General features: G+C 42.5%; 1 protein-coding gene across 1 annotated transcript; it reads left to right on the top strand.

The window, feature by feature from the left end:
• Positions 1-8,262: 8,262 nt before the first annotated feature.
• Positions 8,263-16,718, top strand: slou (homeodomain transcription factor slouch). The gene is made up of 4 exons (XM_017151894.3): positions 8,263-9,349; positions 10,145-10,403; positions 15,477-15,757; positions 16,134-16,718. The coding sequence occupies exons 1-4, from the start codon at positions 8,276-8,278 to the stop codon at positions 16,347-16,349; spliced, it is 1,830 nt and encodes a 609-aa protein (XP_017007383.3). The 5' UTR covers positions 8,263-8,275; the 3' UTR covers positions 16,350-16,718.
• Positions 16,719-24,334: the final 7,616 nt, after the last annotated feature.

The following is a 24,334-nucleotide window of genomic DNA, read 5'->3' as shown; positions in this document are numbered from 1 at the left end:
CCATAGGCGATTTTCTAAAATTTTTTTTTGAGTGTTGAGTTTATGTTTCATATTTTGTCTGAAGTCATTTAATTTCTATAAACAGACAGGCAGGACCAGTCATTCGCCTTCCAGGGGTTGCTATTCCGCCCCGAGATGATGATGATGATGTGGCACTGACGTTTATGTGGCATCATCGGCGGAGGCGGAACTCGTTCACGGCTTATTTGGCAGCTCTTTTGAGTCCGTTTATTGATGTCGCTGCTGCCGACAACAAGTTTTAAGTGGCTGTTACTTTATGAGCTTATTAAGAAGGAAGTTGTTGGCGATGCTCCCTGTTTTATTGGCCTAAAAAACGGGACCATAAATTCCAATAGCAATGTCAGAGGAATGAAGGACCTCAGGTGTGTCGACTGACAAGAGTTTCCACTTATAGTTACGCATACGATTTATTCTGCCTTTAATTTTTGTACAAAACAAGCTGCTTTCCCTTCATTTTTGATTACATCCCATCAAAACTATCCACACAATTGAGAGCCTAATCAAGCATGGACTCCTCCACTCGCATCCATTCCGGGGATTTGGCCAGTGTCTGATTTGAAAATTATTTATTTATGGCAATCAGCAGCGGAGCACGAATGGCAATTGTGTTTCATTTCTCTTAATACAGCTCGTCAAATAAACAAATCATGGTGTTAAGGCAAATGATGGATTGACATCAGGCCGCACACATGAGTGTTTGTGCACTCAGCCAGTAGCCAGCAAGCCAAACATGGCCAACTGAAAATCCGAGCAACTGGCCAAGCGGCAACAATGGAGTGGAGAGCACAGTGGAGTGAATTCTTTATGTCTTTAGAAGTACGAATATTACAATGGAAAGGAACCACTAGTTAAATGGATTTAAGTTGGTTTAATTAAAAAAAAAGGTTAATATATAAATTTCAAATAATAAATATTATTTTTGTTTAATGTAAAACTGATATTTTAAAGAATATAAAAATATAGTTTGTTAATCTGATAGAATACCAAAATATAATATTTTTCATTCTCTCATCTGAAATGAAATGTATGTTATATTTTTACTATTTTTATCACTATACAGATTAGAGATCTAGAGTGATTAAAAAGCTAGAAAGCCCGTTGTGAGTGTAAATAAAAATGTAATATAGATGAAATTGGTTTTTTAGCTCTTCATACTGTGCGATGCGTCGATTTTTGCAGTAACAGTGGCAACATTTTGTGGCATGTGCTGGCTGTTTGTTCTACATCTCCTTTTGTTGCCGCAGTGGCTTTAAAATCCCTCCCTTTTGCAGCGCACTTTATTTTTATTCTCAACACTTTTTTGTGCGACCTGACTTGGCACAGAAAGAAAAAAAGGAGTGGGGGCAGCGGGGCACCGGCAAGGAGGGGAAAAACACGAAAACATTCATAAAATATGCATTATGCAATCTAAGCTCGTGTGAGCGTTGCTAAATATTTTATGCACATGTATTGTGCCGCACACAATCGCACAAAATACGACCAAACATCTGTGTGCGGATGGCCGTATTGTGTAGTTTATGATTTTGTTTTGCCACTCTGAAATTATTCATAATCATTAATATATCGCCGCCACAAAGGGGGCAAATATCGAAATTAACAAATTCCCCGATGTCAAAAAAATTCCACGCCTCGCCGAAGACAAATGGCCGGAGTCGCTCAAACAAGAGTCGAAAATCCGAAATAATAAAAACATTAAAATCATAATAAATACAGTTTTAAATCACATGTGCCGTTTAACACATTGAGCCGAGCGTTTGCTTTCCATTTTTAATGTGCTTTCCGTTGGACTGCGCATAAATTTCAACTTAAATTGCGCGCGCAGGCCAAAAAACCAGAGGCTCCCGACCCCCTTATCCCCCTTTTACCCCCTTTCCGGTGCTGAGCAAACGCCGCCCACTTAACGCCCTGGGTGGCTGCTATCTCTCTCACTCACTTCTCGCCCCGTCTCACTCGCTCCTCCAAGAAGACTCTTGCCAATTAGCATCTGTGTGCGTTGGATTTGGTGGCCGTTATGCCTAGTTTATTTTGATTTGCCTAAGATTTTAATTTCTGTATTTCGAAACTATTAAATTATGGGCAAAATGTCGTTGCTCTTTGATCTGCCTGCCAAATGTCTTCGGGATCCCAATCCCAATTCTCGGTCCCAAAAGATCTCTTTATGTATGTGAACATTAAGGTGCATATAGCTTTATTACTGCCCGACCATTCGCTTTTTCTTTGTTCTCTTCACTTTTCCGGCGATGTTTCCTTTACGGCCTTTTAATAAGAATTATGTGACTTTAATTTATGTCTCAATTTTGCGCATATTAAAATCTTTATTTCGCGATGCGAGTTGCTTTGGTTCAGAATTTCAAAGTGGTGCCAAATAAGATTTAATCGACGCAATATTTTCACGTTTCTTTGCTTTTTTTTATAATTTGTTATAGCGCATTAAAAATAATACGATAATTTCTATTTCTGTTTAAATTTTCGGATCTTTTCCAGAAATTAAATATTTTTTTAAATCATTCTTTTAATTCTTTAGCTAACTTGGTAAGTTGCTTAACAATATTAGTTTTAAAATATCTAAATTGACATTTTTTACTTATCATAAACGCATCAAAGTTTAAGCTTTTCATTCGATTTACGATTTTTACTCAATTTTCTAAATGTCCATATCTAAATTATAATAAATATTCCTTCCATTTTTTCTTGACAAAACTCCATGCATATCTGGAAGAGGAAAATATTATTTTTATTATCCTTCACTTATTACAATATCAGCAATGTCTCCTTCAATTATTTTTGTAATTGTTCCAGTAAATGATAAAATTCGAAGCTAGCAAAATGCAATTGTTGGTGCTAATGACTGCAGCTTTGAAACTATTTAAATGGCTTGGCCAAGTGTCTCATGCGGACATATTGTCCTGGCCACAAAATAAATATCCTGCCATCCTGTTGGGCAACTAGAGCTGTTGGAAAACACGACCCTGCTGCAAATGGAATGACTTGCCCTGCCCGAGTAACGTCCCAAAAGCACAGAGAAAACAAGATTTGTAAACTAGTTTATTATCGAGCTTAATAAAAATCCCTTAAATATTATTGAATCTTGAAATTTTATTTGCATTTTAGATGGGATCTATCAAGTTTAATTAGCGATTTTTATTAAATATGTTGATTTTATTTTATTTATTTAGAGGCAAATGTTTTGGATCGTTTTTTAAAATAATGAAATATAATTTTCTTATAATTATAATAATATATTGTAAAACATTTCCGTTTTTCTCTGTGTGGCACCCTTCCCCCGTCGTCCTTTCAGTGTCACACGCACACATACAGTGTCGTTGGAAAATCCACAGCGAGTACAGCAGACTTAATATCTAAAGCAATTTACAGTTATGAAAATAAGAGACATATCCGCAAAACGACAAGCACAGTGCGCCACCGCAGCAACAAAGGCAACAACAAGGAGCTCAGAAAGGGACTCATGGCAAAGGACGAAGGACGAGGGGGGCGGGAAACTTCTGCTAACGAAGTAAGTACCCTGGAGGACACTTAAGCGTGCGACCCCCGGCCCAACTGGCGTCGAGCGCCATAATGTCGCCAACATTTTCCGAAATTACACACAAATGACAAAATAAAAGGTGCAAAAAGTCTGCAAAAGGACGAAAAAGGAGGGGAGTGCTCTCTCTCGCTTTTTGAGTGCTTTCCGTTTGGCGGCCATGTTGAAAAGATGTGAGTGTCGAGTGGTTTCACTCATTGGCTGCAGATGTGGGGGCGTGGCCTTCGCAGAGCGGGAGATTTGCTGTTTTTCTTACAGCGCAGCCGCAATGAGAAAGCCAAAAAGAGAGAGAGGGAGCGAGAGAGAGAGAGAAAAGTGGGTGGCTGGAGGGGCGAGTAATCAGTGGAAGCGCCAAGTTGCGGCTGGCAAAATGAGGGTTAAATCGCGTGCATAATTTAGCAGTTCATTTCATTCATTTGAGTGCAAGTGCTCAGAGATGTGCGCTGCCTAAATGCTTTTCCGCTGCCCCAGCTTTCGTTCTACCGTTTTTCCATTTCCGTTTCCGCTCTGGCTCTCTGGTGTGCGTGTGTGTGTGCGAGTGTGGGTGAGCGCTGGCGCAGTATCTAGCAACGTTTACCGCTACAATGACAAGCATTTATGGCAATTAACACTTTAGCTGTTTATATGCTGATGCCGCTGTTGTGGACACTTAATCGTGTCGGCCATTAGAGGCGAAACAGAGAGAGACAGAGAGAGGGACAGCAAAAGAGGTCCTTCAGGAAAAAATCAGGAAAATTCCGGCAATCATGCAAATCACGTTTCCCGGCTTTTCCACTTTCCTGCTCCAAGCTCTACACTCTAGCATTTCCCAGTTCCGTTTCCGCCTTTGCGTTTAGTGCAAATTCAATATCGTGCATAATTAATTTGCAATTAGCACGTTTCTGTTTTTGTTTTCATTCCACCAGCCGCCTGCCTTGCCCCTCCGAAATGGAAATTTTCTAATTACGTGCACAAGCTGAATGCAAACTAGTTTTCCCGCCCCATCCGCTTTTCATCCGCCCGATTGCCCGCCGGCATTTCAAGCGGCTGCCCACGTGCGTCCACGGTCTACCGTCCACCATCCGTGTCCATCGTCCATTTTCCGATTGCCGATTTTCATGGCCTGCGAAATGGGTTGGCATATGAAATGAGCTGCAAATTGATGGAGGAATTAGCGCAGCATATTTAATTCGTACTCGCAGAAACAACAGCCAGGCGATTGGGCCTCGTTTGCCCAGCGGGTGCGGCGGCCAGTGAATGATGGGCTAATGGGCTTTTAGGTGCACATTTTTAATGCAGATTAGGCACACATTCGATTAGCCGCTGGCGGAGGAAAAATAACTCAGTTTAAGTGGAGATGTTGCGATCAATAATATTCTTAAATCGAAACAGGATTTAATGTTGTGTTTGTGCTTAAATTGGAGGTTTTGTGAGATGATCATGTGAATATTTATCAACTTTTATAAATTTTATCAAATCAAAATTATAACTTTATTCACCATTTCTTAAACAATCTTTGATATTACTAATATTAATATTATTACTTTTCAATTATTAATTTTGGCAACCATTAAAAGAAAATTTATAAAACTAAATACAGTCGAAATGTTCATATATCCTATATATTCACAAACATATTCTAGCTGAAATAAAACTTTTAGAAGATCAAACTATGAGAGTCCAATTGCTAAAATTATTTATTTATTCCGTTCAAATTTTGTTTTATATTCATTGTTATTATACAAGTATATGTCATATGTAGTCGGAGCCTTAATATTAAATTACAAATTAATGATTATAATTCGAAATAAAGCTAGTACAGCCTAACATCTTTTTAGCATGGCGGTCCAATTAGTAGTTTAACTCGAATTTCTATGCAATAAATTTTACAAATGACCAGACGGAATTCAATCCAATGATTTATTAAATGATATAATTATTTGACAGCCAAATTAGATGAGTTTAGGCAGTCCAACAGCTGCCGCCCTGCCCCGCCCCTTTCGCCCCTCTCGCCCAGTTTGAGAGCTTACCCCGGCTGGCTGACTAATTTATGTATTAACTTTGAACGCTCATTAGTTTAATTAGTCAAACAAATTAACGTGGGGCTTACGGCAAGTGGAGTGCAAACAACAAAATGGCCGAATAAACAGAGCGAGCGGGGAAATTGCGGGGGGAGAGCGAGAGGCGCATTGGAGGCCATCTCCCTCGCACTTCATTAAATATACAAATACAAGGGATACGGTTTAGGGCGGTCGGCAAATTACGGGGAATCCTATAAATAAATTGGCAATAATTTAATTATCGCATAATTATGCAGATGACCGCGCACTTGTGCTTTTAATTGCCTTTTGTCGCGAGGTCAGCGGCTCATATTATCAGCTTATCGATTTTCCCTTCTCCATCCCCTTTTCCTCTTTCCCCTGCCTCCCCCCTTTATTTCCCGATCTGAGAGATTTTTATTTGCCTTTTAATTAGTTGTAAATCTTGCACAGCCTGTTGAAAGCCAACGGGAAAAGCGGGCGGGAAAACTGCCGCCATTGCATGCACTATTTATTTTAACAAGAGCTGCTCATTTAATACTTATTTTCACTAATTAAATGGAAGAGTAAGTACATCGGAGAGTGAGCGAGACAGAGCGAGAGAGAAAGAGAGGGAGAGAGCAGACCACATGCGACAGCAAGAGCAATTTTCCGCTTTTCCGCAGCGCAAAAAGTTTGATGTCTATGTAAACAGCGGCTTTCGTGTGTGTGTGTGTGTGCGTCTGGCGAACTGCCAATTTTCCCGGCCCACTCGCACACACTCACACTCTTTATAAAGGACCATAGCTATATGCACATGCTAACGTATTCCGTATACGTCGGCTGTTTGAGCGCACTTAAATAATGAATAATGACGAGACAAGCAATTAAAATAATTTGCGGTTTTACCGTGCGTATGCGCATCATTTAATTTTGCATGTAAAAGAGTTAAGCACTTATTACACAGCGAGAAACGGGCTCAAAACCGGGGGATACCCTGGGGTAAATATGTATATCCGCCATCAATGGGCCAATTAAAACGAGAGCCCGACGCTCTGGTGTTGGTGGTAAGCATCTTAAAACTAATTAAAACGAAAAACGGCATAACAAGCTGCTCATTAAGCAGTCAAGTTCTTTCCCCTCCGATCTGCGGTTAATTATAGAACTAGTAGGGAAAAGACGAGCTAACGAGAGGCGATATAAAGCCAGGGGATATGGTGTAGCAGCAGCATCCTTAGATCCTTAGAGCTAACACCCAAGTTTCCATCGTCGGAGTTCATTAAGCAGCACCCGGCGTCCACTTAACGATGTCACTTATACGCCCCATTGTCCCCTCGAACCCAAAAAAAAAAGCACACAGAAAAACCCCCGAGCCGAGTGGCCTAACCACCCAACGACCACCCGCCACCCAGCCCGCCCCCTTGAAGGCCACTGCTGCGATGCGTATAAACCGCAAATTGGATGCGATATTAAATCGTCTGTGCCAAAGCGCATATAAATTTTTGTTCAATTTAAAAGAATTTTCCGAGAGCGAGCAAGCGCAGCAGTAAGAGACAGAGAGAGAGAGAGAGAGCGAGCCCCGAAAGAGAGGGGACGAGTGGAAGAGTGAGGCAACAGTGTATTGTCCGTCCCCCTCGAACACTTTGAGTTTTACATAGAAAGTGTCAAGGAGGCAAGCCACAAAGATGATTTTCCCGAACGAGAAAATAAAAATGAAAGGGGAAAAGCGAAAAAACGAAAAACCAAAAGTAAATAAACCAACTAATTAGCAACATAATTATGGCCACAAAAATATTCTAAAATTCAATTAAGCTGAAGAAGGCACAAAGCATTCATGCATAAATGACTAAGAACAAACCAGGCATGCTTTCAGCACAACGAGGGAAAATATAAAGCAGGAAAATAGGGAAAATAACAATAAAAACTGAGAGGAAGTTGGGATCCATTTCGCAAGCACCCGACCGCATAAACAAACAAATTTTGCGCTAAATAATTTGACAATTACTCACATCCTCGAGAGGCGAAGGATGGATGGATGGCTGGCTGGATGGCCTTTCTTTGTTTCCGTCGGGTGGCTATTACAGTTGAGTGAAGAACTATGTAAAACAGGACTCCAGGACTCCTCTCTCTCTCCTTTCTCCTCTCTCAAACTCCAATCCTGCTGCTCTGTGGCTTAGACTTGCAACAGACCATTACATTTGCTAACGAGTGGAAGGCAAATTAAATCATTAGATGCTAGTAGAGATTAGAACCGCGGCGGGGAGGAGCCAATCCACTCAAAGAACCACTCGGCAGCAGCGGTGGGCGTGTAGAACGGAGAGTCACTCAAAGCGAAAACCACCACCACCACCATAGTCGCAGCTGAAAGAAAGACGAGAACGAAAGGCAGCAGCATTTAGCAGTGGACTTGCCACAGGCACACATCAGAGTAGCACATCTGTTGGATTACCAAACAACCCTCGACATTACGCTTCTGGCTCTCAAGCGTGTGAGTCGTCGCGCGCGGATTACGCCCAGGATAATCACAATCGCAATCGGAATCGGAGTGGCTTCCACATCGGATATTGGCAGATCCAGATTCAGTCGATTGGCTGCCCTCAAGGTGACAGGACAGGCAACGCGCAGTGAACACTCAGTGAACTCATACCAGTGAACTCCCAGTGAACTCATACCCAGTGAATCCAAGACAATATCCGCATTAACCAAAGACCCCAACATGGTCATGTTGCAATCGCCGGCGCAAAAGGCCAGCGATAGTGCATCCTCGCAGAACACAGCCGTCGGCGGCCTGATGAGTCCCAACTCGAACCCCGACTCGCCCAAGTCCAACACCTCGCCGGAAGTGGCCCAGAGTGGCGATGGAGTGGCTTCCTCCGGGCCAGGACTTGGAACCACAACCACAGCAACTCCGCCGGCGGCCAAGATACCCAAGTTCATAATCAGTGCCAATGGCTCGGCTGTGGAGGGAAAGAAGGAGCAGGAGCTGCGCTACTCCCTCGAACGGCTCAAGCAGATGAGCAGCGATTCGGGCAGCCTGCTCAGCCGCCTGAGTCCCCTGCAGGAGGACTCGCCGGACAAGGACAAGTCCTGCGTGGTTGCCAACACCTTCTCCTCGCCCGCTCAGCAGCAGCGGAAGCTCCTGGAACTGAGTGCCGTTCGCCATTTGGCACGACCGGAGCCACTGCAGCATCCACATGCCGCCCTGCTGCAGCAGCATCCGCACCTGCTGCAGAATCCGCAGTTCCTGGCCGCCGCCCAGCAGCACATGCACCATCACCAGCAGCATCATCAGCATCAGCATCAGAATCAGCATCCACATCCGCACTCGCATCCGCACGCGCATCCGCATCCCCATCCGCCCCTGTCGCCGCCCACTTCCCCGACCATGCATTCCGACCAGCAGATGAGCCCACCCATCGCACCGCCCCAGAATCCGCCACATTCCTCCTCCCCACCGGACATGGATCTCGAGCGGATCAAGCTGGTGGCCGCGGTGGCGGCTCGCACCACCCAGGTTCCCAGCACTTCCGCCTCCGCATCCTCTTCGAATTCTGTGTCCAATGCCAGCACCTCCATCTCCAACTCGAGCTCGGGGTCGCCCAGTGGACGGGACTTGAGTGACTACGGCTTCCGAATACAACTGGGCGGTCTGGCGGCTGCGGCGGCTGCTGCGGCGGCCACTTCGCGACAAATCGCTGCTGCCAACTACGCAAGGAGCGACACCAGCGAGGAGCTCAACGTCGACGGAAACGACGAGGACAGCAACGATGGATCGCACAGCACGCCGTCGGTAAGTGATGTTGGATAGTTAGATCCAGAGAGCCAAGAAACTCCATAATTCAGGCATTGTGTTCTTTCCTCTCTGAGGTGAAACTTAAATTGGGAATTTGGAAATTATTCTTCAACAATTATATCATTCAAAAATGAAATGTTCAAATCTTTTAAGAATAAGAATAATTTTGTTTATCTTATTTGATATGGCAAATTTCAATGAGCTCCAATCTGCACGATTTGTGAGAGGTAATTTGCCCATAGAAACTTGTCAATGTGCGTGGGCTTTTTTGTAATGTTCGTTTCGACAGTACTGCGATAGAAAGAAACTTTTAAGTTCCTCGGGCTGGTAGCGGTACTTCTGATGGCTAGAAATGATCTATACGTATTTTAAATATCATCCAACCAACTTTAAGAAAAACTAAATAAATAACCATAATAGCTTACCATTTTATATTGATTATTCAATTTTAAGATTTAAGTAAAGTCAGTAATGGCTTGTACTTTTCTGTGTTCGAACAGCTTCATTGAAATTCACTTGTATCATAGAGATTTCTTAAATAAATAGAGAGTTTAAGGATCATAGGCATCGATTTTTTGTTTTTTTTTTAACTCTATTTGAAAGTTGGTAAATTTAATATTAATATTGAATGTGAAGAATGTTAATATGGATCTAAAAATGGTTCTAAAGTAGAGAAGTTTACAGTTCGTAAACAGAGAAATCTAATATTATAAAACTATTGATCTTACACTTATGTAATTTGCTATATCTTTCTCTAATTAGATTGTACTACTAACTTCTGCTTCTTCACAGGTCTGCCCCGTTGATCTGACGCGATCGGTGAACAGCAATGCCACTGCCAATCCGAGTTCCGCCTCGACGAGTGCCTCCAGTGCGCGAGATGCTGCCACCAAGCGGCTGGCCTTCTCGGTGGAGAACATCCTGGATCCGAACAAGTTCACGGGCAACAAGCTGCCAGCGGGTCCTTTCGGCCATCCCAGGCAGTGGAGCTACGAGCGGGACGAGGAGATGCAGGAGCGACTGGACGACGACCAGAGCGAGGATATGTCGGGTGAGTCGAGTTATTATATCTCATTTCCTAAATGATTTCGACCCCAACCAATCCGATGAATGGCAAATCACTTTGATGGCTGGCTGTCTGATTTGATTGAAATCGATGGAAATTCCGGGCACGCCAGCTAAACACGTTCCCCCGAGTGTCTGTGTGCAACATCCGTGCTCGAATACACAGCCAATAAAAGGGGGCGGTGGTGGGCGGAACACCTGCAAACAGTTTGCATCTGTTTTTTTCTCTTGGCCAGGATGCCTGTGGGTGGTGGTGGGTAGCGCATGTTATATTTATACTGCTGCTTGTATCGTTTTTAGGTATGTTTTGATTTTGAATTTGCTCTTCTCCCCTCAGAAAAAGCTGGGAATCTGCCATTTTGAAGGCCCTGGGATTTTTGTGTTGCCTGCTTTCGGGCGCAAGTCACGTATGAGTGTGTGTGTGAGTGTTTTGGGGTGGTGTGTTTATGTTGGCCATGAAAGCATTTATATTTTGCGTTTATTCAATGGCAAACAAATGCGCAAATGCCAGAGCAACCAAAAAAAAGAAAGGATCTCCGAATTGTGAGGCTGGCACTCTTCGCTTTTCGGCAGGCAAACTTGTTTAGACCAAAAAGCTGCACTCATATCCAATAAGGATTTTCAATAGAATTGCTTTTAATTGATTGATTGATGTTTTAATTGGGGAAAAGCCATTGCCAGCTGGGAAGCTACATTTTCGTTTTGCACTCTCTTTTTTTTCTCTCTCTTCCAACTGTTTGTCTTCCTGCGGATCAGGTTTCGGTTTTCCAGTGTTTTTTTTCGATGCCTTTGCTGCCTTTTTCCTTCTCGTTGGCTGGCTAAAATTTTGCTGAAAATTAATTGATTTTCATGCTTGGCTCGCTGCAAAGAAATTGCTCAAATAAAAATTTGCAAATTTGATTGAAGTTGTTGTGGGCGGGGGGGAAGGCGTGGCGATAGCATCGCTAAGCCGCTGGCCAAAGCGCCAAAAACAGGAAAAAGAAGTGAAATCGCATGGGTTTGGGTCTGATGGAGCTTAAGTTTAAGTTCGGTGCGGTTTGTTTGAACGCTGCTCATGATCTGATTATGAAACGAGTTGACTTAATTGGCAAATGGGTTTGCTCACAAGCGGAAATTGATTTGAATTTCATAGAAATGAGATATGACGTGGAAAAAATGTTCAGTTATTCAGGTTTTGCCTTTAAAAAACCTTTAAAAAAAATTACTAACATTTGCTTCAATTTTAACCAATTTTAAAGACGGCGAAATGATAAAAAGTGGGAATGAAACAAAAAATAAACCAATAATGTAGCGACTTAAAAAATATTAAAGAACTTATATCTTATTCGCAGTTGGACTGCAACTCGATCGGTTGCAATAACCCATTCTCTTTGATCCCTTTGAAGCCCTCGTATTTGTGTTTATCCAAGAATCAATGGTAAATGTATATTGCCAATTAATTAACCTGCCTTAAACTGACCCACCCAGACAACTTTTAATGGGCAATTCGTTAAGCGCTTATGTAGGAAATTATAAGCACGGAAAATGGCGTTTCACCGGCTTTAGTGCCCTGACCATCCACATCAGCATTCACATTCACATCAGCAACCACATCAACATCAACGTCCACATCATTATCAACGACACATTATCGGCCATTTCTGGTTGTCGGCTTTGCTGTTTGTGCATTTGTGTTTGTGTTAATAAAACACAATTAACTTCATCAATGGCGGGCGAGGGCTGCGAGAGCATAACTGCTAATAAAACCGACTCAATGGCCGCGCCAACGACCCCATGAAAGGGGGTTGGTATGTGGATGTGGATGTGGGTGTGGAGTCGAGTGGTGGCAAACACTGAAATGGAGCCAGAAAGTCAGCCAGGCAGTTGGGGAAACTTTGCCACGATAATGATGTTCGAAATAATTATGTTGCTGGCAGTTTACAGCAACCCCTAGGCAGGATACACACACAGAAACACAGGGAGAAAGACATATAGACAGACAGCCAAGTGTGTGAGTGTGTGCATCACGCATACGCACTGTTTGCCGGCTGGCATTCAACGATTGTTGGTTGGTGTTGCTGTAGTCATTAATTAGCAAGGTACTTAATTACCGCACATTCATTAGGCGCTTCAATGGCGCTGTCACACACACACTCAGACAGAAGGAGATTCAAAGCCCCTCCCCCTCCGTCCCTCTCCTGGTTTATGACCTTTATTGGAAGGAGGTGTTAATGCCTTCGCTTCGGCTTAGATTTGCGTAATTAAAGGGCCCTTTGTCATTGCGACTAATTAGATTTTATGTCACCAGCACACTCCAATTTCCCCTTAACTCCCCCTTAACTCCTACTTAACTCAAACAACTGCAGCTGGCTTAATAATTCATAAATATTACGCATACGCCTGGGCTAGCTGCAATTCTCGAAGGCGCCATTCAGTGCGCTACAGGCGCAGCAATTTGCATTTCATTTAAATTGCAAAACATAAAACTAACAACACTAGCTATGCACATTTTGCAACAATAAAGCCACATATTGTCTGCATAATCCAGATAGCCAGGAAAGCAACTGAAATGCGCCCCAAAAGTCATATGAAAAAACAAGCGATAACCGAGTTGAAGGGGAAGGGGGTAGGGCGGGGAAAACCAGGGGTTCGGGGGGTTTTCCAACATTTAAATGTGGGCGGAACGGAATGGAACACTGGGGCAGAACCAACCCCCGAAACAAAAATGTAAAATGGCTGCGAAAAACTTTTATTCTTTTTCAGCACTCAATTTGGTGCTCTCTCTGGTTTGCTCTCTCTCTCTCTCTCTTCAGGACTCGGGGGAGTCCTGTCTGTGTCCTTGTGTGTGTGTCTGTGTAATGACGAGCTCCATTTCGCCTCCTTGCAGTTGCCGTAAAGTCAAGTTAAGCGACAATTTTCAGAGCCAGGGAGCTCGGCTCGTTTTTACGAGTATATCCGTCCATCAGCAACTCATTTATTATTTTATGAAAATGGCAAAATGAGACGACAAATGCTCCCCGGGGTCGCATTGGCCAGGCGGATGCGATTACAATGATTGCCCCGGCACAAAGAACTTCAAATTTATAAGCCATTTCGGGGCAGCCCCCGAGTGTGTGTTGTGCTGTGTGTGTGGGCCAAATTATGCGCCGGTTTGTGGTAATTAACACTCGGATTTCATAATTAAGTTTAAATTGTATGTTGTAACTTCAGCCACCCCCTGTGGGCCCCACGCTCTGCCGTCTCCTTCGCTCCGCCATATCATCAAAATTGCTTATGAAGTGCTTTCGCCATAATTATAATTAACAGCAGCCATTTTGTTAATGGCAGACGCCAGACAGATAAGAATTTAGGTGTGATTTTGGCTTTAAATAGAGATCAAGATGAAATGGTGCTGAAGATGTATTACAATTATTGGCCTTAATTTAAAGAAATTAATAAATGACATTGATATATAATTTTTTTTTTAAACAAATTGATGTTGTTTAAGAATTAAAGGGATATGAAATATCTTTCGTCCAAATTATATTGTTGCTAACTTTCTTGAAAAACCTGTGAGCTTATCATACTTTTATCTGTTTAATAACAAACATTATTTAAAGGAAATATCATATTTTATTTAAATAAAAAAACTTTTAACTGCGTCTTAAAAATATTATAATATTTAAATTAACAGCCACATTTTAAACTCTCGCAAATAATTTTATATTTCAAGAGAAACGAACAACTTATTTTTACTTTTTTAATTAAACTTATATTTTAAACGTTAAGAATCGATAGATTGTGATAGTAGGGGCTCTTTCCGTGCCACGGACACTTCAGATTACCCTACGCAAATTAGCATAATCCTTTCAGTTTAATTAAACGCTACTCACAGTCAGCACAAATACTGAACTTGGTCCGACGGCTTTTTCTCTTTTCCCCCCGCAATGTCAGACATCACGCATACGCCACGTTGCAGCTCTCAGTTGAATGGTCAGCGTAATTAGGCGCCCTCGTTCGCCCTGCAAAATTGTGGTTGCAACGGTTATTAGCCAGGCCGGGCTTCCTCCCTTCCCGATTTTCCCGGCTGCCCTTTGAACTTTCCGCCTTCCTCGTTTGTTTGACAGCGCATTAAGCGCGTCTGTCCGCCAGTATGTCCGTTGATTTTAACCCGTTGGTTTTCGGGGGGCTGTTAATTCAATTGACTCAAACCAATTGTGGTCAGGGCCAGTCGTCGACTCGCATCGGTTAGATATTGATGCTGCCGGCGGGCATCTAATGTGCCATTAATGCATATCAAAGTGCCTGCAAACACTCCACAGCCCATTACCAGCGGTGATGGCGGTGCCCACTCTGCGGATGTTGCCAAATTCGTTAAATATTAAATGAAGCGTTCACGTTAATTTTCGGTTTAATTGCCGGCCAGTCGGCCAAAAGTGCGGTGCACTTGTAGGCCCCCTTTCTCCTTTCGCCCCTTCTAATTTCACGCAAACACGGCCAATCATGTTGGACCAACGCGAGCATCCTTGACGGAGGGTTGACACTTTTGACGACCCCTTTTCGCCTGGCTGCATCGATTCGGCTGCTTTGAAAGGGGTTCTGTTCGCCGCAAAATTGCTTTTCGCCCGCAGAGAAATTTGTTAACAAGCCAAGTTTTTAACGGCTTACAATATTTACTGGCTTGGCCAACGATTGCATAATATGACGCAATCCGGAGAGGCAAAAGTGTATAGCAACTGTATAGTAACTGATATTTCGCCGATAGACACACCAACTCATCGCAGTTGGCCAGTTGGCGAGCTGCCTTAATTGAATTTTGATTGTCGAATCATGGCAATCAACGGAGCCAGACACTCCGTCCCCTTTGCGAAAGTCCGCACAGGTCATCCGGCAGTCACGTGTGCGCCAACATGTGCCGAAAAATTCCAATTAATCCAACAATGATGCGGTGGCCGAGGTGATTGATTTCCGTTTGCCAATCCCTCGGGACATTGCCATTCTGTGATGTCTGTGATGGATGGCCCCGCCCTGTTGACTTATGCAAAAAGAAAGACATGCCGGACTTATCGAGCTCCTATCTCTCCGTTTCTTCCTCTTGCAGCCCAGGATCTGAATGACATGGATCAGGACGATATGTGCGACGACGGCAGCGACATCGACGATCCCAGCAGCGAGACGGACTCGAAGAAGGGAGGCAGTCGCAACGGGGACGGAAAGTCGGGTGGCGGCGGCGGAGGAGGTGGGTCGAAGCCACGGAGAGCCCGCACCGCCTTCACCTACGAGCAGCTGGTTTCCCTGGAGAACAAATTCAAGACCACCCGATATCTGAGCGTCTGCGAGCGGCTGAACTTGGCCCTCAGCTTGAGTCTGACGGAGACACAGGTGAGCAGTATTTTCTTAAAATAATTAAGGAAGATCCCTTTCTTGATTGATATTCTTAATATTTTATTTTAAAAATTAAGATGCAAGGGAAAATCGTTATTGCAATAATCTCTAAAGTCGATGAGTTAAATAAACCGTGCAGCTTAAAAGTTTTCATTTAACTAACAATATTTTTTGTATCAAAATACAAGTAAAATATCGGAGCTAGTAATTCATTTTACTATCAGTATTCTAAGCAACTCCCAAAATATTTCAAAAAGATAAGATAAACATTGCTTGAATCTAAGATAGATCGTACAATTTAAGAAGATTATTTTTAACTTCCCTTAGTATTTGTAAATCTCTTTAACATTTGTTTCTTATCGTCGCATTGCAGGTCAAAATCTGGTTCCAGAACCGCCGCACCAAGTGGAAGAAGCAGAACCCCGGCATGGACGTCAACTCCCCCACCATTCCCCCGCCCGGCGGCGGCTCCTTCGGACCGGGGGCGTATGCCAGCGGACTCCTGTACTCCCATGCGGTGCCCTATCCGCCCTACGGACCCTACTTCCACCCCCTGGGCGCCCACCACCTCAGCCACTCGCACTCATAAAATTGCAAGATGCAACAGCGATTGTTGCAACTCTTCGAAAAGCGAGGCAGGCCGGAAGTGGGAGGTCCTGCGGCCGGAAGTGGATCGATGGCCCCGTCTGCGCCTTCCAAGGATAAACTGTAAATGTCAAATACTGCTTTAAGTGTGTGTTTAGTTTAGGATCTTTCGTTATCTCGACTCCCTCGATCACGTGCTGTATATAGTTCTTGTATAAATATGCTATGCTAGTGCTTAGAACCTCGAATGCCATATCTAGAATTAAATTATACGATTACTTGTAGCGTTTAAGTGGCAAGCAAAATCAAAAAGAGCAAACCAAAAATTGCATAAATGTCAAGTGAAAAATAAACATTTTAAAAACTACCCAGAGCTTATGTATTTATGTATTTACTCGAATATCGGATGATCGCCTTTGGGGATGCAGGGTGCGTATGTGGGTATATAATCGTGTGAAATGGCAGGACAACGGTGCCAAGTCAAGTGTAAAATTTTAAATTTGCTTCTCATTTGCCGTCAGGGGCTCAGGGGCACTCAGCTACTCAGATACTCAAATGCCCAGATACTCGAATACTCACACCCGGCCACTCAATTATGTGGCAAACGGATGCGAATACGAAATTTCTTAATCCGCTTTGGGTGACACAATGCTCCTGGCTGTCTGTCGGTCTGTCTGGCCGGGATATATCTTCCTGTTCCGGTGAAGTCGGGCGGCGAGAGGTTGTCAAAACAGTGACAAGCAAATGAATAAATTCACGCGCACACACCTCCGGCCCATTGATATTATAATCGCCTCAGCCGGCGAGTGTGTGTGTGTGTTTGTTTGGGCCAAGATGCGTATAATTGAAACAGAAATCGAGAAATCCCATGCATGACCGGTCATTTGGGCCCCGATGCGAATTGACTGCGCCTGCCGTTGACAGCGAGGTCCAAACAGTAAACAGAGCGAGTGGATGCGGGGAAAATCCCTTTATATCTATTACGCCCGGACTCACGCCGCCTTTTTTCTGCATGCGGCTGCATACGGAATTATTTCGCTTTTTTGCCACGCCACCGGATTTCTTTCATTCGCGCTTAAATAATTTATTAACAATTTTTGCTTTTACATTTGTTTAAAGCTTTGCTTAAGTACTTTGCAATTAGTCGCACAAATCCTGTTTGCACCGCACACCCACACAGTTGCGCATACGTATGCGAATGCAAGGACTCTTGTGTAGGTTGGTGTGCGTTAATTTCTGTAAATGTAAGTCGCTAAATTATTCAGCTGCAGACATGTGAGCAAATTCAAACAGAGGGGAAATGGGAGGGGGAGAGTGGGGTCTTGTTTAATTTGCATAAAATTAAATGCTAATTTTAGTTGCACACACTTCGCCACGAAAACTTTTCACGAGAAGGGAGAGAGTGAAAATGGGACACGAATTTCGGCGTGCATTAGCATTCCCTGGGGTTTTCTAAAATAACAATCAAATCTGCGTTCCATAATTCATAATATTGCCTCAAAGCCCTTTAGGGAATAAAAATCCATTCAGTTAATTATTGAGTTTTATAACGGTTTAAAATTAGTGATATTTATTTTTTATCAAAAACCCAGATCCTTATTTTGCACACGAAAAATATAAGTATTTTGAACGAAACAAAGGAAATATTTGTCCAAATGTCAACTGTAATACCTTGTTCGGCTCGTAATAAAAATCGCAATCAATCAATCAATTTTTTAAATTGGCGAAATCCTTCGCTTTTCTAAAACAGCCGAAAAGTGACGAGGATCAATTTATTATATTGTTAGCTGTGCAAAACTGTATTCAGGATAGATTTAAAACTATTTATAGCCAAGTTATAGCAAAGAAAATGTGGGAAATATTAAAATTTTCATTGAAAAAATCAGTATTTTGTATTATTATCCTACTAAGGGTTGCTACAGTAATAGCAATATCACTCGAATTTTGCGTCCTTACTTGCCTGAACTTAAAATCTAAATAATATTTTTTGCCTCGCGGAAATTATACTATTAACACTATTTCCCAAGGCTTGGTCAAATGCTTTGTGAAAAAATGTAAAGTTTAATGAATAAATTTGATCCCTTTCCACAGTCGTTTAAATAAAGATCCCATCATTTGCTTAAACTGGGTTCGTGCGAAATAAAAATTGCTTTAAACGGAGCTTCCTAAGCCCTTATACGATTTGAAATTTATACATTGGGGGTGTAAATTAGGCCTGGCGAAAACGCCTGGCAAATCAGTGAGACGATAAATTAACGCCGAGTCGGCCGGCGTTAAGCTACCCTTAACGAGGCCCAAACGCCTCGACGCAAATCCAAGACAATTGCTTTTCAATCCGGAGTGTCACAGCCACCGGAACTGGAAGGAAGTTGGAGAACTTTCGGTGTCACTCTACGAAGATTTTCCGCAGAATCAAAACGCGACACTCACACAATTAAGTCGTTTTCCCCGCCCGCTCATTTTCCATTAATCTGAGCCGAGTTTCCCGTGAATTTGAATTCGATTTCGAGCACTGTTTTGTGGGTCGAGCTTCTCTTTTTTGTTCACGCTTTTCAGAAGAGCCTTCTTATGCGCCTGAATTGCTCCAGATTACGCATACATCACATCCTCGTCCTCGTCCTGGGAACTGAGTATGCGTATATGTATGCGGCCCAGGATGCGTTGGTGTGAGCAGCATTTAATCTGCACCATTGACTTCTCTTCTCTAGAGAAAACCCACTTCTCTCCTCAGACAGAGAAAGCATCCCCTTGGCTGGTTGGTCGGGGTGCTAGTAAATTTTATGCGAATATTTAGTTTGTCCTCTTTATCGGCGCGGCTTTATCGAAACTTATTGTGTTTGTTTAATTGAATTTGGATTGCTGCGACAATTTCGCGACTGAGTGCGCTCCAAAAACTCTGCCGGAGCGGAGATAAATAAGGATGCGGATTCCGGAGAAGTACTTCTGCTGTCTAATTGGGAGTGGTAGATAAAGTTGCGACTTAGTTTAGTTCATTTAGTACGCTATTCGCTATTTGCCGGCGCTTCCATCTTCCATCTGTTTCTGTGTCCGCAATTAAAATTTAATAAGTGCACCACGCCCTCGGAAAAGTCGGTATATGTTTATCCGTACATATGCGGACTCATATAAATTATGGCCTGAAGTTGACATAAACAAGCTCCCAAGAGTCCTTTTGCCAAAGTTATATGACAGATTTGCGCAGAGCGTTTTGATGAAGAGTCCGGGGGGGGTGGGCTTTGGGCTGGGATGGTGCAAGGACGAAGGACGCAGGACGCAGGGCCGGAAACGCTAAAGTGCCACCAGGGAGCGGAATGGTGGGTGGTTGGGCGGTCGGCAGACACATGTGTCTTGAGTCACAATCGCCACGGGGTGGGTTCCGCTCGGTCCTTTGTTGTTTTCCAGCCGAATCACATTTTGATGATTGTCAATGTGACTTTAATGCCATTTTTCAACTTCAGGGACCCCTTCCCCTTTCCTTTTCCCGGGGCACGTGCAAAAGGGCTGTCCCAGAGACACTGATCGTAATGCTGACATCTGTGGATTAAATTGCAATTTGTGCTCATGTAATATTGAAGCCCTGCGCTCTAACTGTAAGTGTAACGCGTTTTCGTTTTCTCGCATTGTTTGCAATGCGCGAACTTAACTGGTTCGGTCTGTGTCCTGCGTTTTCCCGGGCTATTAATATTTGAAATACGCGCATGGGCAATAAAAGTGTAAAAAACGCCTTTGCGCTGCAAATTATATTTGATGTTATTATGGTCGATTAGGGAAGAGGGGGATATTTCCCATATGAGCGGCATAGCAAAGTAACAAATGTGGCATTCCAAGGCAGGAGTTCTAATTTTATTAATATCTAACATCTAATATTAATAATAATTTAATTTAATAATTTCTGCAAAATGTAATAAATGTATTGATTTCATTTTTCCTTTCTAATTCCATTGTCTATGATTTGTACTTGCCATTAAAGCTTTCAAAATTGTTTGATTTTTAAATAAAAGCAAAGCTCATTTATTTTTCCTAATCCAGATTATTATTAGTTTACGATTGAAAAAATATACAAATTAGCAACAGAAGAATCTGAAGCAATGTAATCACAATATTTATAGGCAGTGAACCATTACAAAAGATTCACAATGAGGCTTAAATGTTTGAAAATCAACCCCTGAGTGAGAAATCCTATTATTAATTTATCTAAATTATTAGCCAAAAACGTTTCAATCAAAATGTAAGTATAAATTGCGATTTTCCTTGGATAGGATCGAATACCGATTCCCACATTTCCGCTGGCCAATTGAGTGGCCCGTTGGTTAGTATTTAGGCTTCGCACGCGCCGCCAATTCATCATCATCTCGATCAGGCTCACCTGTCAGACGGGATGATTGCGATGTTCCACTCCGAAGGGCATCGCAAATCCAGCGGAATTGAACGTGTGCCCGGCTTGGCTCGTTGGCTCGGCTCGTCTGCCCGAATAATTCGCAGTTAATTTCCCGGCAAGCGTGGCGAAATGAGGCACAAAGCCCGCCAACTCGGTACGCAACTCTGGGCCCTTTTCGTCGATTTTATTTGGTGAGAAAACATTTACGCACTAATTTCTGGGCATTGACTGGGCCACCGGTCCTTCTCCTCCTCCTGCTGTTCCCTTTCCCATTAGCCCGGCGACCGAAAACCAGTTGCATGCCAATTGGTTTGCAATTTGCCGCGCTTAGCAGGGGGTGGGGAGTGGGTGGAGGGCTAGGAGTGGGCATTAGTGGGTGGCTGTAACCTTGGCGGGGGTTGGCCGCAAATAGCGCACGCGTAGCTGTCCGGCGCGTGGCTCAATTACGCGGTTAAATGCATTCAAATTGAGTTGTTTATACTGCGGGCGTGTGCTCGGTCAACTGGGGATCGTTATACTCTGGAGTCAGTATTGCCCAATTGGCTTTTTCTAGCCATAGGTGGCTATGACTTTAGCTATTTTATAAGAAATATTTAAAAATAATGTTAGCAAATTACAAATCATTAATTAATTTACAAATAAGATGTTTTTAATAAGTTTTTTTTCTTCAATTACCCATACAAATTTAATAAATAACAAGAAAGGAAGCTACCTTCGGCCAGCCGAAGCTTATATACCCTTGCAGATAAAGTATTGCTCACTCGGTGCTGTTCCAGGGATTCCAGATTCAGCGTTTCTATTTTTGAATTTTGTTTTTAAAGAGTCAAGAACTAAAACGCCTACTTCCTACAAAATAACAACGAATTTTCTTATATATCTTTGAATATTCCTATGGGAGCCTTAAGATATAGTGGTCCGATTCGGCTCGCTCCGACATATGTCCTACCTGCAATAGAAAGAAGACTTTCGAGAAAGTTTCATCGCGATATCTTTAAAACTGAGAGACTAGTTCGCATAGAAACGGACAGACGGACATGGCTAGATCGACTCGTCTAGTGATGCTGATCAAGAATATATATACTTTATGTGGTCGGAAACGTCTTCTTCACTGCGTTGCAAACATCTGACTGAAATTATAATACCCTCTACAAGGGTATAAAAACAACTTTGATAGAAATAATTAATACTTATATTTTTTAGTTTATTGGGAGATCGTACATTGAAAGACATGAAATAAAGAATTAAGATTATAAAATAAATAAAACAGCCTTAAGTACTACATTTTAAAAAATAAATAAAATGTATACATATTAACAAAATTTTGAGGGGAATGTTTCCAGTTATATTAAATAGTGTTCTTTAGCTATTTTTGGAAATATAAAGTTGGCAACACTGCGGCTGTTTTGGCTGCCGCTGCATACTTATGTGGACGCCGCTGGCAAATCCGTTCCGGTTACAGTTGTTGCCATTGTTTAACCCCGCAAAGTGCCACGCGGCCGGAGAGCATTGTTCACGGGTTTTGGGCAAGTGTCGGGCGAAGGCCACCCTTTAACCCATCTTTGTCAGCGGCAAACATAAAACTATCAGCATTCCGAGTGGCCAGAAGTTGCTGCCGAGCTGGTTGATTATTTATGTCATTGCTACCCTTTAGCCGGGCTTTCATGCGAAATCCGCTTAAGTGTGACATTACAGGCAAAAGCAAACAAAGCCGGGACATAATTAAAGGAGCTGCTGGCTTACAACTTTCGGGCAAGGAGTTGGCCATGCTTTCTAAGGACGCCAACAAGAAAGACACTGAAGGGAAAAGTAGGAGTTTATTTAAACTAATTGTTTTCAAAATGTAAAAGATTTTATTTTTACGAAGGGGCTTTAAATCGGTTTTTCAGGGACATAAAATCTGTAAATCTCGTCTTTCTTTTATAATTTCACATATTTTTCAAACACTTTTCCTAAAAAATTGTTGTCCTTATTTATTATTTCTTGGATTATCGTTTTAAAAATAAATTTGTCGCAACATTCAATAATTCTTTATTTTCTTTCTGTGTACTGGAAGATAAAGTGGGGGAAACCTCCTGGCAGACAACAAACTACAGCAATTATAATACGCGAATTGCGGCGGAACTAAGCAGCCACAAAGGAGCAGAAAGTATCTTTTGATGTTGCGTTTACAAGGATTAATTTATTTGCATTTCTGTTCTCTAGAACAAGCGTCTCCGTCGCACTGTCGACTTTCCAGCAGGTCCTGAACCCCATCAGGCTGCGCAATCTTCCATCAATTCATTTAATTTATTCGTTATATCCGACTGACTAAGGCCATAGAACTCAATTACATGGCCAGCTCACAGATTGCTGGCAATACACCTTTTCTTCTCCAAGTCGGTTTCATTTGTTGCGCTAGATTTTTCTCAATCACATACGGGACGGAGCGAGTCCCCCGGGGATTCTGGGATTCTGGTCCAGGGGAAACTAGTCCAGACACATCTGCGGTGGCTCCGGTGGCTCCCAAATAAACTTGGCTAACAAAGAGGACATTTGCAAATGGCTTTGGTTTTCTGCCTTGCCGGCCGTAATGAGCAGATTTGTTTTAATAAGAAGGGACTGCAAACTAAGCGCCGGGTCTGGCCTCACTTGGCAGTTTTAAAATGAGCAGCCCGACCGGCAACTAATTGTGAGCGGATTCAGGATGCGGATCCTTATAGAGCCCCCCCATCCCATCATTTTCCCGGCGGGCGGTGAGCTTAACAAATCGCTAGTCCGCAAAATGAATGAATGAATCCTCGCCGGGGGATGCTGCTAATGTGCTCGTTAAAGTTTTCCGCTGGCAGGAAGTGAGCAAAAAGATGCGACACCTGCAGAATCAGAATACTCGCATCTGGTCGTTATGACAATGTAGCGCATCAATTGGATGTGCCAAAATTGCCAAATAATTATCGGAGCCACTGCTGGTGGACAGTGCTGCCGATTCAGCTATTTCCTGAGTAAATGTGACTCTTTTCAAAGCAATAAAATAAGCCAAAAATTAGATCTTATGGATAGTTTTCAGAATACTACAAAAAATAACTCAGGGCTAAAAGAAAAAAATATCAATTCTAAAAAAATTAGATACTTCCCACACTTTTAAAATTCAGAACGAATTCAAAAGGATATTAAATAGATTGACAGGCATGGAAATGAATTAACTTAATAACTATTGATTCGAATACTATTTCTTTTTCAGTGGGTAGTGATTTAATCTTTTAAAAAAATACATAACTCTCTATACCGAGATTTATAATAATATTATTTTATATTCTTTAGATAAATCTATACATTTTATCATATGTATCGCTACCTTTATAACCTTTAAAATAATAAATATATTATAACCTTTTAAATATTTTTATATGTTTGTAATATTATATACATTTATAGCTACTTTTTTTCTGTAATCCTTATTGAGCAACACTGCTAAATACACGCTGATCCTGATCCCGCTTTTCGCTGGTTGCCAGGAGCGTTGCTAATTAGCGAATGGCGCGACCTCAGGTCGTTATATCTATTGGTTTTTCCTCCACATATTTGCTGTCCATTGTTCGGGCGTTCGATTTTTGGGCAGCAGCGTGAAATGGGAT

Source organism: Drosophila takahashii, chromosome 3R (genome assembly GCF_030179915.1).
Source record: "Drosophila takahashii strain IR98-3 E-12201 chromosome 3R, DtakHiC1v2, whole genome shotgun sequence".
NCBI lineage: Eukaryota > Metazoa > Arthropoda > Insecta > Diptera > Drosophilidae > Drosophila > Drosophila takahashii.
This window is presented reverse-complemented; position numbering and strand designations above follow the sequence as displayed.

Coding starts and splice junctions, on each gene's coding strand:
- slou (XM_017151894.3), top strand. CDS start 8,276: ATGGTCATGTTGCAATCGCCGGCGCAAAAGGCCAGCGATAGTGCATCC. Junction 9,350..10,144: donor GATCGCACAGCACGCCGTCG/GTAAGTGATGTT, acceptor GCTTCTTCACAG/GTCTGCCCCGTTGATCTGAC. Junction 10,404..15,476: donor CCAGAGCGAGGATATGTCGG/GTGAGTCGAGTT, acceptor TTCCTCTTGCAG/CCCAGGATCTGAATGACATG.